Genomic DNA, 13,522 nt, shown 5'->3' with positions numbered 1-13,522 from the left:
AGGCGTTATTTTGCCTTGTTTTGATTGTGTTTTCCTATGGAGTGCATGCCGCACTCCATAGGATAGGTGCAGATGTGAGGGGGATTCTTATGTGTGTACTGTATCCTCTCTTGCCATACACGTCTACACTCTATCAAGTGCCAGGCTCTCTGCTGCATGCATCGCCTGCAGTGTCACCTGCTGGGCTATGATAAGGCCAGTTCTGTGCCTCCAGAGTAGACCATCCATATCCATCCATATTCTGTCAAGCAATTTCTCATAGAGCCATATCGCCAGTACACAGGCCAGGCTCATGTTACACATTCAGAATACACGATTTTGCATAGGCTAGTAAAGGCTACTACAGTATGTACCGGTGCTATTTTCCAATGGCAGGTTGAAGAATAGTAGTGAAAAAGAGACTTCCGCTTACCCGGTTCCATTTCAAGCAGGTTGAAGGTGTTGATAAGGCAGAACATGTAGAAGACAACAGACCCGCACACTGCCACTTGCTGGTCCAAGAGAACGTTTTATTTGGACTAGAGCATCGTTTCGGTTGTGAAATGAATACCTTTTATTTGTAAAGATAATCCCTTGCTATGACTTAACACATTTAATAGCTATATCACAATGTTACTCTCATGCAGCAATAGCATTGACAGTCATTTACCATATTCACGCATACATTTTGCTCTTTCACATTCGGCAGGGGAGGGAAAACTCGCCCTGACAGGGTATAGGAAATGAGAGCAAAATTGCCACCATGATGTATGTACCTATTTTCAGTATTTTGTAGATTAAGCAAAAGTACTATAATGGCATTTTTAAGACCCTGCAAAAGGTTTAAAGGTAAATGTAATCTTCAGTAATTATATGATATTCCATCCCCACCATTGACACAGAGCCACCAAATATTGAACGATTACAAAATGGCCTTCTTGTACTGGATTTTAGCCAGTTCCGTTTTAACAACATTCCCGCAGATGTTTTGAATGAGAATTGCCCGGCCAAATGGATTTAATTCCCTGCATTTGTGTGGTATTTTCGGATGTAAGCCTTCGCTGGAAAAATACTTTAGCATTGCCAGTACGGAGATGAGGGTCAATCAGTTCCTTTTCTGTCAAGTGAAAATGACCAAGTCGTGCGACTGAAAGCTTTCTCCCGGCAGCTGCGTGTCCACCTTGTTATTGTTTGTGTTCATGGATGCGTGTGCCAAATTAGACTGAAGGTGTTCATTTTCTATTCCACAATCAATCATCTAATGAGAGCGCACATGGCACAGTCCACTTCAAAAATGCGGGGGTGTTCTACATCACGACTCTGCAACACTCGTTTAGCTTGGCTAATGTTTACCAGATGTGGTGGTCAGGTTAAAAAAGACTGGGGGCTCTGGAGGGGTCAGATGCCCCCTGATGGGCATTACGGGCAGCGCAGGAGGAAGTGTAGGACTTTGTGTTGTCTTCAGCAACAGCTGTATGTTTGGAAACATTTCCTGGAACAAATGCTGTGCCTCCTAAAGGGTCCCTGTCTGCGCTCGTGCTGTTCTCTCTCCTTGTTGTCTTCCCATCTCAGATGGCACCCACCCCTCTTGTGATGACACTGTTTGGATTCGTCAGAGCTCTTTTAAATTATTCTATTATACTATTCTTTAGGTTCTTACCGTACATGCTGAAGGCCTGTTGTTCCTCTCTCAGGGTTTCTCTTGTAGGAGGCCCGGCCCCCAAGTGTCACTGTAACTAGCATCCACTCCAGTTAGCCTGAGACTCTGCAGCTCAAACAGTCCCCTCTGCCCATAAAATACAGAGCACTGGGGCTTCTAAACACACTTCCCAGCAACGGCATTCCATAACCGAGCCAACCCAACTCACTGCTCTCTGAAGGGGGACTGGGCTTGGATCAAATGCAGTCCCTTTCATTTTGCTGCCCTATGGAGAATAGCTTGTTTTGTTTTATGTTTTGTTTTTTTGGGGGGGAGGTTGCGAGTGTATCTTTGATGTGGGATATTGTGCATGATGCAGTGAAAAAACAAAAACTGAAAGAAATTGAGGATGTCTCTCACAACGACGGCGGCTTTAGCTAGCCAGGTCTTTTATTTTACCGGTATTTGTTTTCCACTACACTTTATATCTTTTTTTCCCCTCAACTGGCACTTTACTTTTTTCCCCTCCCAAGCTCACAAAAAGCCCCAACAGGCAACAATGGGGGTTCTCTAAGGTCCTGGTTACATTGTAACAATAAATGTGTTGGAGTGAGTTTAGTTTGAGGGCAGTACTGTAAATCTGAGATGCTCGACCTGCGTGTGTTAGGAGGAGCATTCCTGGAAGGAGGCTTAACTGACTTCCTGCTACAGATGGAAAGGCGGATGAGGGCCGCGTGTGTGTGTCTGTGTGTTTATGTTTGTGTCTGCATTGTGCGTATGTGTCCTCTAGGGGTCTGACATGGGATGGCGCCAGATGCAGCACACTTATCTGCCGCTACACAGACACACTACAGGGCTCATGTTAGCCGTGGATGGTTTAGGTATGCAGTGTTTGGTTATTTTAGCTGCAGTTTTCGGAGGCCAAAGGGGTAATGTCCGTAAGTGGAGTTTACTCAAATAATTAGTACCTGTACTTCTCGCACAGTCTACTGCATGCTCCTTTAATGTGTTTACAAATTGGGATATCACTATTATCACAGCCTCGGTTGCAAAGTGAGATCTGGTCATTTTGGTGTAATTTATTTTCACTTCCTGCGTTGGAGGATTTGGTTGCATGTGTATTGTACAGCAGAAAGTGAACACACACAGCCAGGCACCCGCAGGCTCATATATACACACAGTTGACAAAGAAAGGGAAAGTTGAATAGACAGAGCTTGTGACATGCTTTACTGTAATGCAATGTGACAGACAAGGAGGTTCTGAGATGAGTGAAAGACAACTTTCTCTATCTTTTATCTAGGCAAATTCAGAGCCATTATCTTGGGACATTTTTAACCCAGTGTTGCTATGTGCTCTACCCACTGACTGGCTGTCTGATTGTGCTTCTACTCTGCTGCAGCTAGATTGGTTTGTGGCAGACTTTAATGAGTCACCAGACATAAAAGCAGCAATTACTGTCGCGGTGCATCCAGTGATCCACTGCAATTTGTTGACAAATGCACATAGCTGATGTCACATTTGGTGAAATTATTTTAACTTCTGTCCCACTTTCACATTCCAGCATCTGCCTCATGCCAGGTTTTTGTTCTCTCTTTCTATCCCTCTCTCCCCTCTTTACTCTGCAACTATTGCTCCCTTTAATATAAATCTATACTGCTCAGACCTGATCAATCACACTAACTCACATGCTCTCCTTTCACTGAATTATAATCACCCCTTCCCTCCATCTCTCTCTCTCCCTCTCTCTCTCTGATTCAAACGGAATTCGTCTCAGTCAAGACTCCAGGCAATTCTTATTCCGCAAGTGATGTTGCCACTTGTTAGGCTGTGAAAGTGAAATAGTGAAATGTAGTACATTTCATCTAAAGAAAATAGTATGACAGGCTGTGAAAGTGAAATAGTGAAATGTAGTACATTTCATCTAAAGAAAATAGTATGACAGGCTGTGAAAGTGAAATAGTGAAATGTAGTACATTTCATCTAAAGAAAATAGTATGACAGGTATTTCTTAAGTATAGAGAGCTTTAACAACAAAAGTACTGTCTTAATTCAAACATTTGCAGGTGGACTGCCTTTGCATGGAGTGGACTGGGAAATGCCACTGTAAATTCTACTGTGGTTATCCCATGCGCTGTCAATTTGAAACGTCATTGATTGGTTGCTGTCACAAGGGGTCAAGATCATAATTCAGTTCGGTTATTTTATTGATGTGGAAATTCTGCAGATAGGCCAGTATCGGCCCCAAGGGCATGATTATGATATTCCCACAGAAAATATTCTGAACTGATCTGTTTGTATATAGAGAGAGACCAATGCTGCGTGTGTTTTAACAGGTGCAGAAATCTGGCTAGTGCAGCAGCACATACAAGAAATGTTTAAAACGTCACACTTCTAGACCCCAGGAGGTCAGTGGACCTTTTGTTTGTGAATTAAAGTTCCTTAAGGTCTGGAGAAGCCAGTGTAGGAATTATACTGCAGGTAGTATGAAGACATCGTCGGATATGATGCTAATGCATCATGGGCTGTTGTTTGAAGTCATACTGTATGTCAGTAGCATAACTTTGTATGGCCAGAAACTGAAGCAATGGATACCTAATCCATATCGTAATACAAGTCTCTGCACGGAAACTGTGACTCTGTGTTCAGACTCTGTGTTCAGACAACAAAACAGTGCATTCGTATTACCTGATTTATCGTATTAGGCCTACTGGTGCACATTAGTAATTAATTATAAACAACTTAAAAGATGTAACATTTTCTTTGCTTATCATTTTCCAACTTGTTTTCTACCCTGTTAAAAGCTTCCCCAGAAGATTGAATTCTCAGCCCTTCAATTATTACAAAAAGCCTTTTCAGCTTCACATTCAAACTTTATTATAAAATAATTGTTATAAATCAGGATATTTCGCTGACAGTGATCTTACCAATATTGCATTTAAGGTTGATATACGGCATGTTTATACTGTAAGTCATCAGTTCAATGAACCATCCTCAAGTCTCTCAGAAATCTTATCAGCCATGATGTTAAAGTGTCAGATCGGCTTATCAGCCTGGATGTTAAACTGTCAAATCTGCTTCCATCTCCATAAAGACACACAAGATGTGTTCAAGTGCATCTCAGTGCCCTGCAGTGTTGACAGATGTTTCGAGAGAAATAAGCAACCAGATGTACAGTATGAAAACAAGCCCAAAAGAACAGACTATAGAGTCTGGGCCCACTGAAAACTCATTTTTCCCATAGAGATTTACAAAAATGATATATCAATTATTCTAATTCTATTACATTTTCAATGGCATTTTCAACCACGCCCACTGCTATGCTCTATAGGCCACATGTGCACTTTTAACCCCTTCCCCATTTTTTTATTTTGTGATTATTTGATTGAATACTTTGTTGACAGTTTGCAGAAAAAGGCACTGGAAAGTACTAGTTCAATGCAAGGTCTGCCAAGAGGATTTACAACCCAAGAAAGTACTAGGCTTGTTTCATAGGAGAGATATTTGTGAGGGTTGTTACCCTCACAAAAACATGCAGTAATCCTGGTCTCTAAACTACCTCGCCCTGGCCAGCCGGGGCGCCTGATGGAGGGGAAAGGATCTGGTCGGAATAACTTGTTCCTTCCATGCGCTTTTTGATTGATTGATTGAAATATTTATTAACAGTTTGTAGAATTACAGTACATGTCAAGCACAAACTCAATACAAAGACTGTTAACTGTGAGTGGACGACCCAATTAAGCATTACACTTGTTTACAACAGGGTCCACATTGTTCAATTCATCAAAACATTTAGAGACATACAAATAGACACTTCTATGTAGTTAAAGAACAGAACAGGAATTCATCATATAGGAAGCAAAAAGGGAAAAGATACATATACAGTGAGGGGAAAGGGGGGGGGGGGGGGGATTCAGATTTTACAGAGGCCAGTTTCGAATTGCAGCCATCCGTAGGTGCCCTTTGAGAGCGGTTTTGAAGGAGTCAAGGGATTCACATGTCTTAATGACTGTTGGTAGGGCGTTCCACATTTTGGTGGCATAGGAGCGAAAATAATTTAGTCCCTTGTTTGTGCAGAATCTGGGTTGTACATGGTTTGTTGCACTCCCTCTGGTGTTGTGGGTGTGGACTTCGTTTACATTAAGGAAGTATTTAGACAGGTACATGGGTATCTTGGTGGTGTATCGAATCTTGTGGACCAGACCCATTGCAAGATGCTGTACTTTGTCGTCGACCCTAAGCCATCCCAGCCTGTCAAAGTGGGCAGGGGTGAGGTGGGTTCGGGGGGTGAGGCCAAGAAGGAGCCTGACCAGTTTGTTTTGGGTTGTCTGGAGCCTTGTTTTCAGGGCCTTTGAGGTGCTGTGGTACCAAGAGGTGGATGCATAGTCAAAGAAACCTTGTACGAGGGCTCCTGTTAAGGTCTTCAAGGTGTTTTTGTTGACCAGTGAGGAGATCCTGTAAAGGAATCTTGTTCTTTGATTTACTTTTTTGATTACGTTAGAGGCCATTTTATCACCGGAAAGATTGGCCTCCAGGATGGAACCTAGGTAGGTAATTTCATCTTTTCGTGTGATAATATTTTCACCCACTCTAACCAAGAAGCCTTCTGCCTTGCTGAGATTACTATTAGATCCGAAGAGAATGGATTCAGTTTTTCCCAGGTGTAAGGATAGTTTGTTATCAGCGAGCCAGGTGCAGATTCTACCGAGTTCAGAGCTGAGGGTCTTTTCAACCTGCAGTTTGTTCCTGTCCGTGACCAGCAGTGCTGAGTCATCTGCGAACAGGAACAAGTTGAGGTCACAAGCTGATGTCATGTCGTTAACATATATTAGGAACAGTAAAGGCCCTAGTATGCTTCCTTGTGGGACGCCACAGCTCACTGGGAGGGGGGGGGGGGACAGTGTTCCGTTCACCTCCACCATCTGTTCTCTCCCCTCCAGATAGGATTGCATCCCGCTCACTGATGTGCTATCAAAACCAATAGCTTTAAGCTTGTTAACCAGTATGGAGTGGTTCACGGTGTCAAAAGCCTTTTGGAGGTCCAGCATGACCATGCCGCAGTATTTTCCAGCATCCACCTCGTGTTTGATGTGGTCACTCAAATAGAGGAGGCATGTGTCAGTGGAGTGGGATGTTCTGAAACCAGATTGGAACTCGTACAACAATTTATTAGTGGCAAGATACTTTTCAACCTGTTCATAGACTATTTTTTCCATCACTTTTGAGATGGAGCTTAGAATAGAAATAGGGCGGTAGTTGCCGGGTTCTAATTTACTCCCTTTTTTGTACAGAGGGGTTACTTTGGCCAGTTAAAAATCTTGGGGGACCTGTCCCTGTTTGATGGAGAGGTTTACTATGTGGGTGATGACTGGAGCTATGGAAATGGCTGAGTCTCTGAGAAATTTGGAGGGAATATTGTCATGGCCAGTGGCCTTGTGGGGTTGGAGGGCACTCAGTTTTTTAAGTACCTCCTCAGTTGTTACCATTGCCATTTTAATCTTTACAAACACCTAGGTTTTTGTAGAAGGCTTTGATGTGCTCTACACCAAAACGCCCAGAGTGGGAGGGCAGTTTGTTAACCAGCATTGTTGCAATGTTTGTAAAGAAGATGTTCAAGTGGTTGGCTACATCAAGCTTGTCAGTGATTGATGAGGGTGTTATTCGATTTGATGTTTATGTTAGTAAACCTAACATAAACAATAAACATCAAATCGAATAACACCCTCATCACTGACGTCCGGCTACGTCCGGACAGGGAAACTACCCCCTGTCGTTGACTCATGCATAGAAGGAAGCATGAGGTCAGTCCGCTGCCCCCCCAGGTTGGCAGAGGAAGTGTAGCGCCCAGGATTACAGGATATTAAAATGGGTTGCAAAATCATGGGATACAAATTATAGAAAAAAAATCGTATATTGAAATGTAAACAGCAACATTGACTTTCGTATCGTTTTGCAATGCACTATCCACATTTTTTTAAATCATTGCATCGTATTGTATCGCCATAATGAACCAATATCGTCCATGTATTGTATCGTCAACCATGTATCGTGATACGTATTGTATCACTGAAAGGTATAGTTACACCCCTACCAATTGACATGCTCAATCAATGTGATATGACAACACCTGTGAAGACCAGCTAGGTGAGGCTGAAATACAAACACTCACTCACTCTGCCTCAGTCAGGATCTGACTCTCCTTGGTGAAGGACAGGGTGCTTCAGGGAAGTTCAGGCGGTAAGAGAATCTCCAGTGTATAGTTACATTGTGCCTTGTACCTCATAGGCGACCACTGGACACATGACGGAACCTTGATTAAATCCATGAGGCTTGTTGGCATGAGGGTCCGTAGAAAAATGCATATTTTTGGGGGGTCCATGACATGAAAATGTTTGTGAACCACTGGTTTAAACAACAGTAGGAAACAATCCCAAATAAGCAACTACACTTTGCAAACAAGCCCAAAAACCCACAACCCGCAGCTTTACAGAAAAAGCACAATGTTGCTTATAATAAGCAGACATTGTGGTGGCGATAATGGGTGTGGTTAAAATGCCTCTTGATTGTATTGGCAGCCCAGCTGTTAGTGTCACAGGTGATGATGATGTGATGTCTATTGATCTCATCTTTGTTTTGTCAGAAGCCAAATAATTAACAGTGCTGTTTTCCCAGCACACTAGACAACATTAGACAGCTGCTCTGTGTTGTATTTCTGTTGGCGAGTGATACTACTTAGCAACATGTTCAGTGGTGTAACGGACAAAACAGGACTTTCATCTTTTCCCGTAAACCTGACTTCATATACTTTGTGGCATCAGATCTTTTTTTCAGTTGAAAATATGTAATTTGTGGCTCACCGGGCAGATTCAGTACTACTGTGTCTGACAATCTCAGTCTCTCACGTCACTTAATCTTTCTTTTTTCTCATGCAGTGCACACACACACTTCAAATGATAAGACATTGTTTAACCTCGTCCCCCCTTTACCTCTCCTCTCCTGCAGACCCCCATATCAAGGTGTGTGGAAAGCGGGAGAACGTGAGGGAAGCCAAAGACAGAATCATGTCTGTCCTCGACACAAAGGTACAGTATTCTCACTGTAAGGATAAAGTCCAGTCTGAGCTTTATGCCAGTTGCCAGTTGTTGGGCAAGTCAAAATCAGGAGTCATCAATATGTCCGTACACAGACAAATGTGTCCGTAGCAAAGATGTGCAGCTATATTTTGTGGCACCCCTTACCCCTTATCCCTAAACTTATTAGCCATTTTTTGTATTTTGAAAAACATTTTAAAATAGTTCAACTGGCCGATCTACATCAACACTTTGTGAGCTTGTAGATCGGCTATTTGAACTATTTAAAAAGTTTTTCAAAATAGTAAAAAATGGGAAATAAGTTTAAGGATAAGTGGTAAGGGATATAGCCCTTTGGTCATAAGACCCAATTAATGAATGTCCAACCAAATGGACCCCATTTGGTTCCACTCTTTTATTGTCATTCAGGCCTTGGTTTTTATGTGTTTCTGGAAATATTATTGTCCACTCATGTCCGTGCCAGCATGGCGATGACCCATGGTCAAAATCTCAAGGTACACTTTTACAGCGAAAATAGCTAGTTTTCAAAATTGTGCAAAGAAAATGTAATAATTGTTACAGAAGGTCCCTCTGTATTGGGAATGAGAAAAACAATCAAACATACTGTATATCTCACCCCGTTGTCGTGCTACAGTATGTGATTTGAGCCTCTGCCTGTGTAAATTGTGCAGCCTTTTATGGCAATAATGGTTATTGCCATCCAGATAGGGCTATAATCTAGTGCCGATGGGATTACGGGATGTATGGGGCGAGTCATCCAAGCATGGATTAATTGCGTTCAAAATGTTAATCTCATTAATTTCACAAATTCATTAAATGATGCATAGCGTGCAGAGTTGGTTCAGTCAGATATACTCGAGCGGGTTCATGCTATGCTCAAGGGACATAAATGTATTTGAGGGGTTAATATGCTGCATTACTACTATGTGGGCGTATACAGTGTTTGCAAGACCCACATGTCATTCGCTGATGTGGCAGTCAGCTGACACACACACACACACACACACACACACACACACACACACATATATATAGTATATTTATGTTCCCCATGGGGGGTTGTTAATGTATATCTATCTCCCTCTTTAAGTTTAATGATGGTGTTTAATTGTGCTGAGCAAATTGCAGCAGAGCCAAACGCCAAGATAATATATTATATGCACACTTGTATTCTGCGTGCGTGCGTGCGTGTGTCAATATTAATGTGTCTACCACTGCATGTGGTGCAGAGTAGTAACTGAAGATGGATAAGCTGCAGGGCCTGTCTCCATAGCAACAGATGACATACTCAGCAGAGTGCACGCTTGCTCCCCCTGTTGGCAGTCAGTCATCAATGCATTCAAATAGCCGGTCTTTCCCTCCACAAACAAGGGCCGCACGTGATTTGTTTTGTCAACAGGGTTTTCCATGTTGCTTTAGTCATGGCGTAATGTAATGTTCATTTCCCGGCAAATAATAATCAATATAAGCAATTAATTAAGGCTTAAGGCTTTTAATGTAGCAATATATACTGTGCTTTTGATACTCATCTGCTTCTCTTTTGTCCATAATGAAAGCATCTGAAAGAGTTTATGGGTTGTGTGCTGTTTATTATGAGGCTCATGCAGAGCACTGATGCTGCCTGGATAAATTTGTATTGTCTAGCTGCTTTTCATTATTTGTGTGTACACTCATAAAAACATCACACCTGTCATTTATTGATTGATGACTTAAGATGCATTTCATGGTTATGGTGTAGTATTGACTCTACTGCCAATGATGAGGTCATAATACTAATCGCAAATGCATTGCAACATGGCACATTTGTGAGCTTATAGCATTTGTTTGTTTGTTTTTCTTTTGAGAATCTTATAATGACATGCCCAAAGTAGGAACGCCAGGTTTAAATTGATTAAACAGTCAACACAGTCATTCTGGAGCTGATATCACAACAATACTAGCAACAATAGTGTCCTCCATCTGGCCAGCCTATGATCCTGACTTAATGGCAGCAATACTGGACAGCTAGATATCACCTGTTTCGGCGGAAAGGTACTGGGGCTCCTAGTCAGCCTGGGCACACTGTCGCGCGCAGACGCGTCAGAAGAACCTGAAGCCCTTCTTCTTCGTGGGGTTTTTAGACAGCTGGTGGATGGAAAAAAACCTCCACCTCCGCGGCTGACTGACGCGACTGACAGCTTCCCGGACGTGCTCTCCTCCGCGTCAGTCGGGCGCGGAGGTGGAGCTTCTTTTCCATTCACCTGCTGTCTAAAAACTGTGCGCAGCTGAAAACGTGCGCGACCACGCGCGACAGTCTGCCTAGAGACCCTGTGTGTGCTTCATTTCCTTCAGCCAGTGTTGCCATGTCTGCTTTTTATAAGCAACCTTTGGCTTGTGTTTCTGTAAAGTCACTTGTAAATAAATTAATGGTAGTTGCTGGTTGTGGTTTTTTGAGGGTTTGTTTCTAAAGTGTACAGTAGTTGCTTATTTGGGCTTGCTTCCTAATGTTGTTTAAACCAGTGGTTTCCACATTTCTTCATGGCAAGGAACTCCAGATGAACACAATCAGCCCCAGGATTCCTTCAAAATAGGAGCTCTGGGGTGCCGGGAAGACATAGTCGCTTTTACTTTGTAAAGCCCCTTCTGTTCCTGAAAAAAACTGAGATATTATTTTTCTTACTTACCTTTCTCTCGTTTCAATATTATCGCTAAATAATCCATCGCATTCATATTTTGAACGAGAGGCAGTTGAGAAGAAGTCCGAAATGAAGAGCTTCATAGTATATCCATCAGATCAAAACCACAGAGAGCGCCCTGGATTAGGAGAGACGAGGCATTCTTTCTGCAGCGATAAACAGACTGGACTGGACCGCGCATGAACGAAAAGCGAAGCGTATATATAGTGGCCTTGGAGTTTCACTCAAAAAGAAAAAGACGTGTACACACGTCATTGCAACCCGTCGGTTGGATTGCTTATGACATGTGGACACGTCGGATGGACGGAACCTGTTAATATGTAATTGTCCACGGACATCCATCTAAAAATATGTTGTGCCATTTTTGTTAATGTTTTAAAAATATTCAAAATATTTCAATTGTTCTCTGTTTTTAAATAACAGATGTCCAACCTCACAATGTGTCGCTGTGAGCTTGTAGATCTGCTATTTTCATTTGTGCTTGTTTTCATAGACCTGGCCATGCAAAAGTTATGCACACACAAAACGCAAAGACTTATGGGTTACAGGAAACGGGTCAATATGTACACTGGTTAAAAATGGGGATAGAAAGCAGGACCTTTATAGATATTTGCAGTTAAGGGATTAGGGTCTAATCCAGGGATCACACCTAGTATAATATTTACTGCTGCTTATAACTCAGGAATAAGTAAGCTATAATGGAATTATATCATTGAAAAAGGACTACAACATAATGTGAAACAACAATGGGGGAAAAGGAGCTCGACATTGATATAAGTGATGACGTGTGGTTGAATACATGGGAAACACAATCAACGGAAAACCCAGATTTGCTTCTTTATTACTCCCAAACAGAAGTCCAAACAAACTGGCAACCAGCTGGACTGTGAAGAGATACAATGGTTGATCATGCGTACTGTATTTTGGTCCTGTCCTATAATTCAACCCTTCTGGGAGGAAGTAGCAACACTTATCTCAAACATTCTGGGTTTCATAAATCCCGGATGGACTAAGCCAAGATGATTCCTATCTGTTTAAGATTCTACTTGCAGCCAGGTCCGGATTAACAATGTCCTACTACTATCTCAAATCCTGTAAACATGTAATTATTTGTACCAAACGTCCCATGACATTTTTATTTTCTTGTACTATTTGTTTGTATGTCTTACTGTACATAATTGTATATAAAAAAAATAAAGAGTTACGAAACCAAAACTATAGTGTCCCCCACCACAACAATCAACCTATTCATGTCAAAGAAGTCAAAGTAAAAGAAGAAAAGATGTTGTGCTAGGGATTCAAATGTTTCAAAACGTATTCTAAAGAAAATTCTTCTTCCTTTCAAGATTTTTTGTTTTTTTGTTATCAAATGTTTTTTATTTTAAGACAAATCACAATAAGACACGTTAACAACATGAATGACTTAAAGAAAACAAAACACATATAAAACAACACATAACAGCAAAAGCAAGGAACACAAAAACAAACAAAACTGATTTTGACACTATATTAACTAATTAGTCCCCCGGACTCCACTTTGAGAACCACTGTGCTATACAACTTCTATTAATCATCTCCTCTCTCTCAGCAGAGTAACAGGGTAACTCTGAAGATGGATGTGTCCCACACGGAGCACTCTCATGTCATCGGTAAAGGGGGAAACAACATCAAGAAGGTGATGGAGGAGACGGGCTGCCACATCCACTTCCCGGACTCCAACAGAAACAACCAGGCGGAGAAAAGCAACCAGGTCAGCGTGGAATCTGTTACAATTTAGGCATTTAGCTGATGCTCATGATCAAAGTGACTTACAACGAGAGCGAAATAACCAGAGTCGACAAACGACAAGGTAAATAGTCAAGTAGAGTGTGAAGAGAGCAGTGTAGTGGCTCTGAGAAACTAGGATACCATGAGGTAAAGTGAGGTTAGACATACAGTACGGTGAGAAGTGGTGATGACACTTCGGTAGGTCCACATTAGAAGCACATTGCGCTCCGTCCTTTCACTGTTATAACCCCTTCTAACATACTCAACATGATGAGTTCTCTTGACTCACTGAAGCATAACGCCCCTTCATAATGTAGGTCAAGTGGACCAGCCCCATTATTGATCTGTGTATGACTGTATGTGTGCACCAGAC

General features: G+C 42.0%; 1 protein-coding gene across 4 annotated transcripts in view; it reads left to right on the top strand.

Moving 5' to 3' along the window:
* The window catches only part of bicc1a (BicC family RNA binding protein 1a), a 92,092-nt gene that overhangs the window by 39,635 nt on the left and 38,935 nt on the right, over nucleotides 1-13,522 (top strand). For 2 of the 4 annotated variants that reach the window (XM_083774856.1, XM_083774858.1), the window contains exons 4-5: nucleotides 8,619-8,698; nucleotides 12,974-13,132. In XM_083774856.1, coding sequence (XP_083630982.1) covers nucleotides 8,619-8,698; nucleotides 12,974-13,132 — 239 coding nt within the window. Of the gene's footprint in view, nucleotides 1-8,618; nucleotides 8,699-12,970; nucleotides 13,133-13,522 lie in introns of all 4 variants that reach the window. The other 2 variants (XM_083774857.1, XM_083774855.1) reach the window with 1 other exon arrangement.

Source organism: Protomyctophum parallelum, assembly GCF_964188405.1.
Source record: "Protomyctophum parallelum genome assembly, chromosome: 10".
Lineage (NCBI taxonomy): Eukaryota > Metazoa > Chordata > Actinopteri > Myctophiformes > Myctophidae > Protomyctophum > Protomyctophum parallelum.
This window is presented reverse-complemented; position numbering and strand designations above follow the sequence as displayed.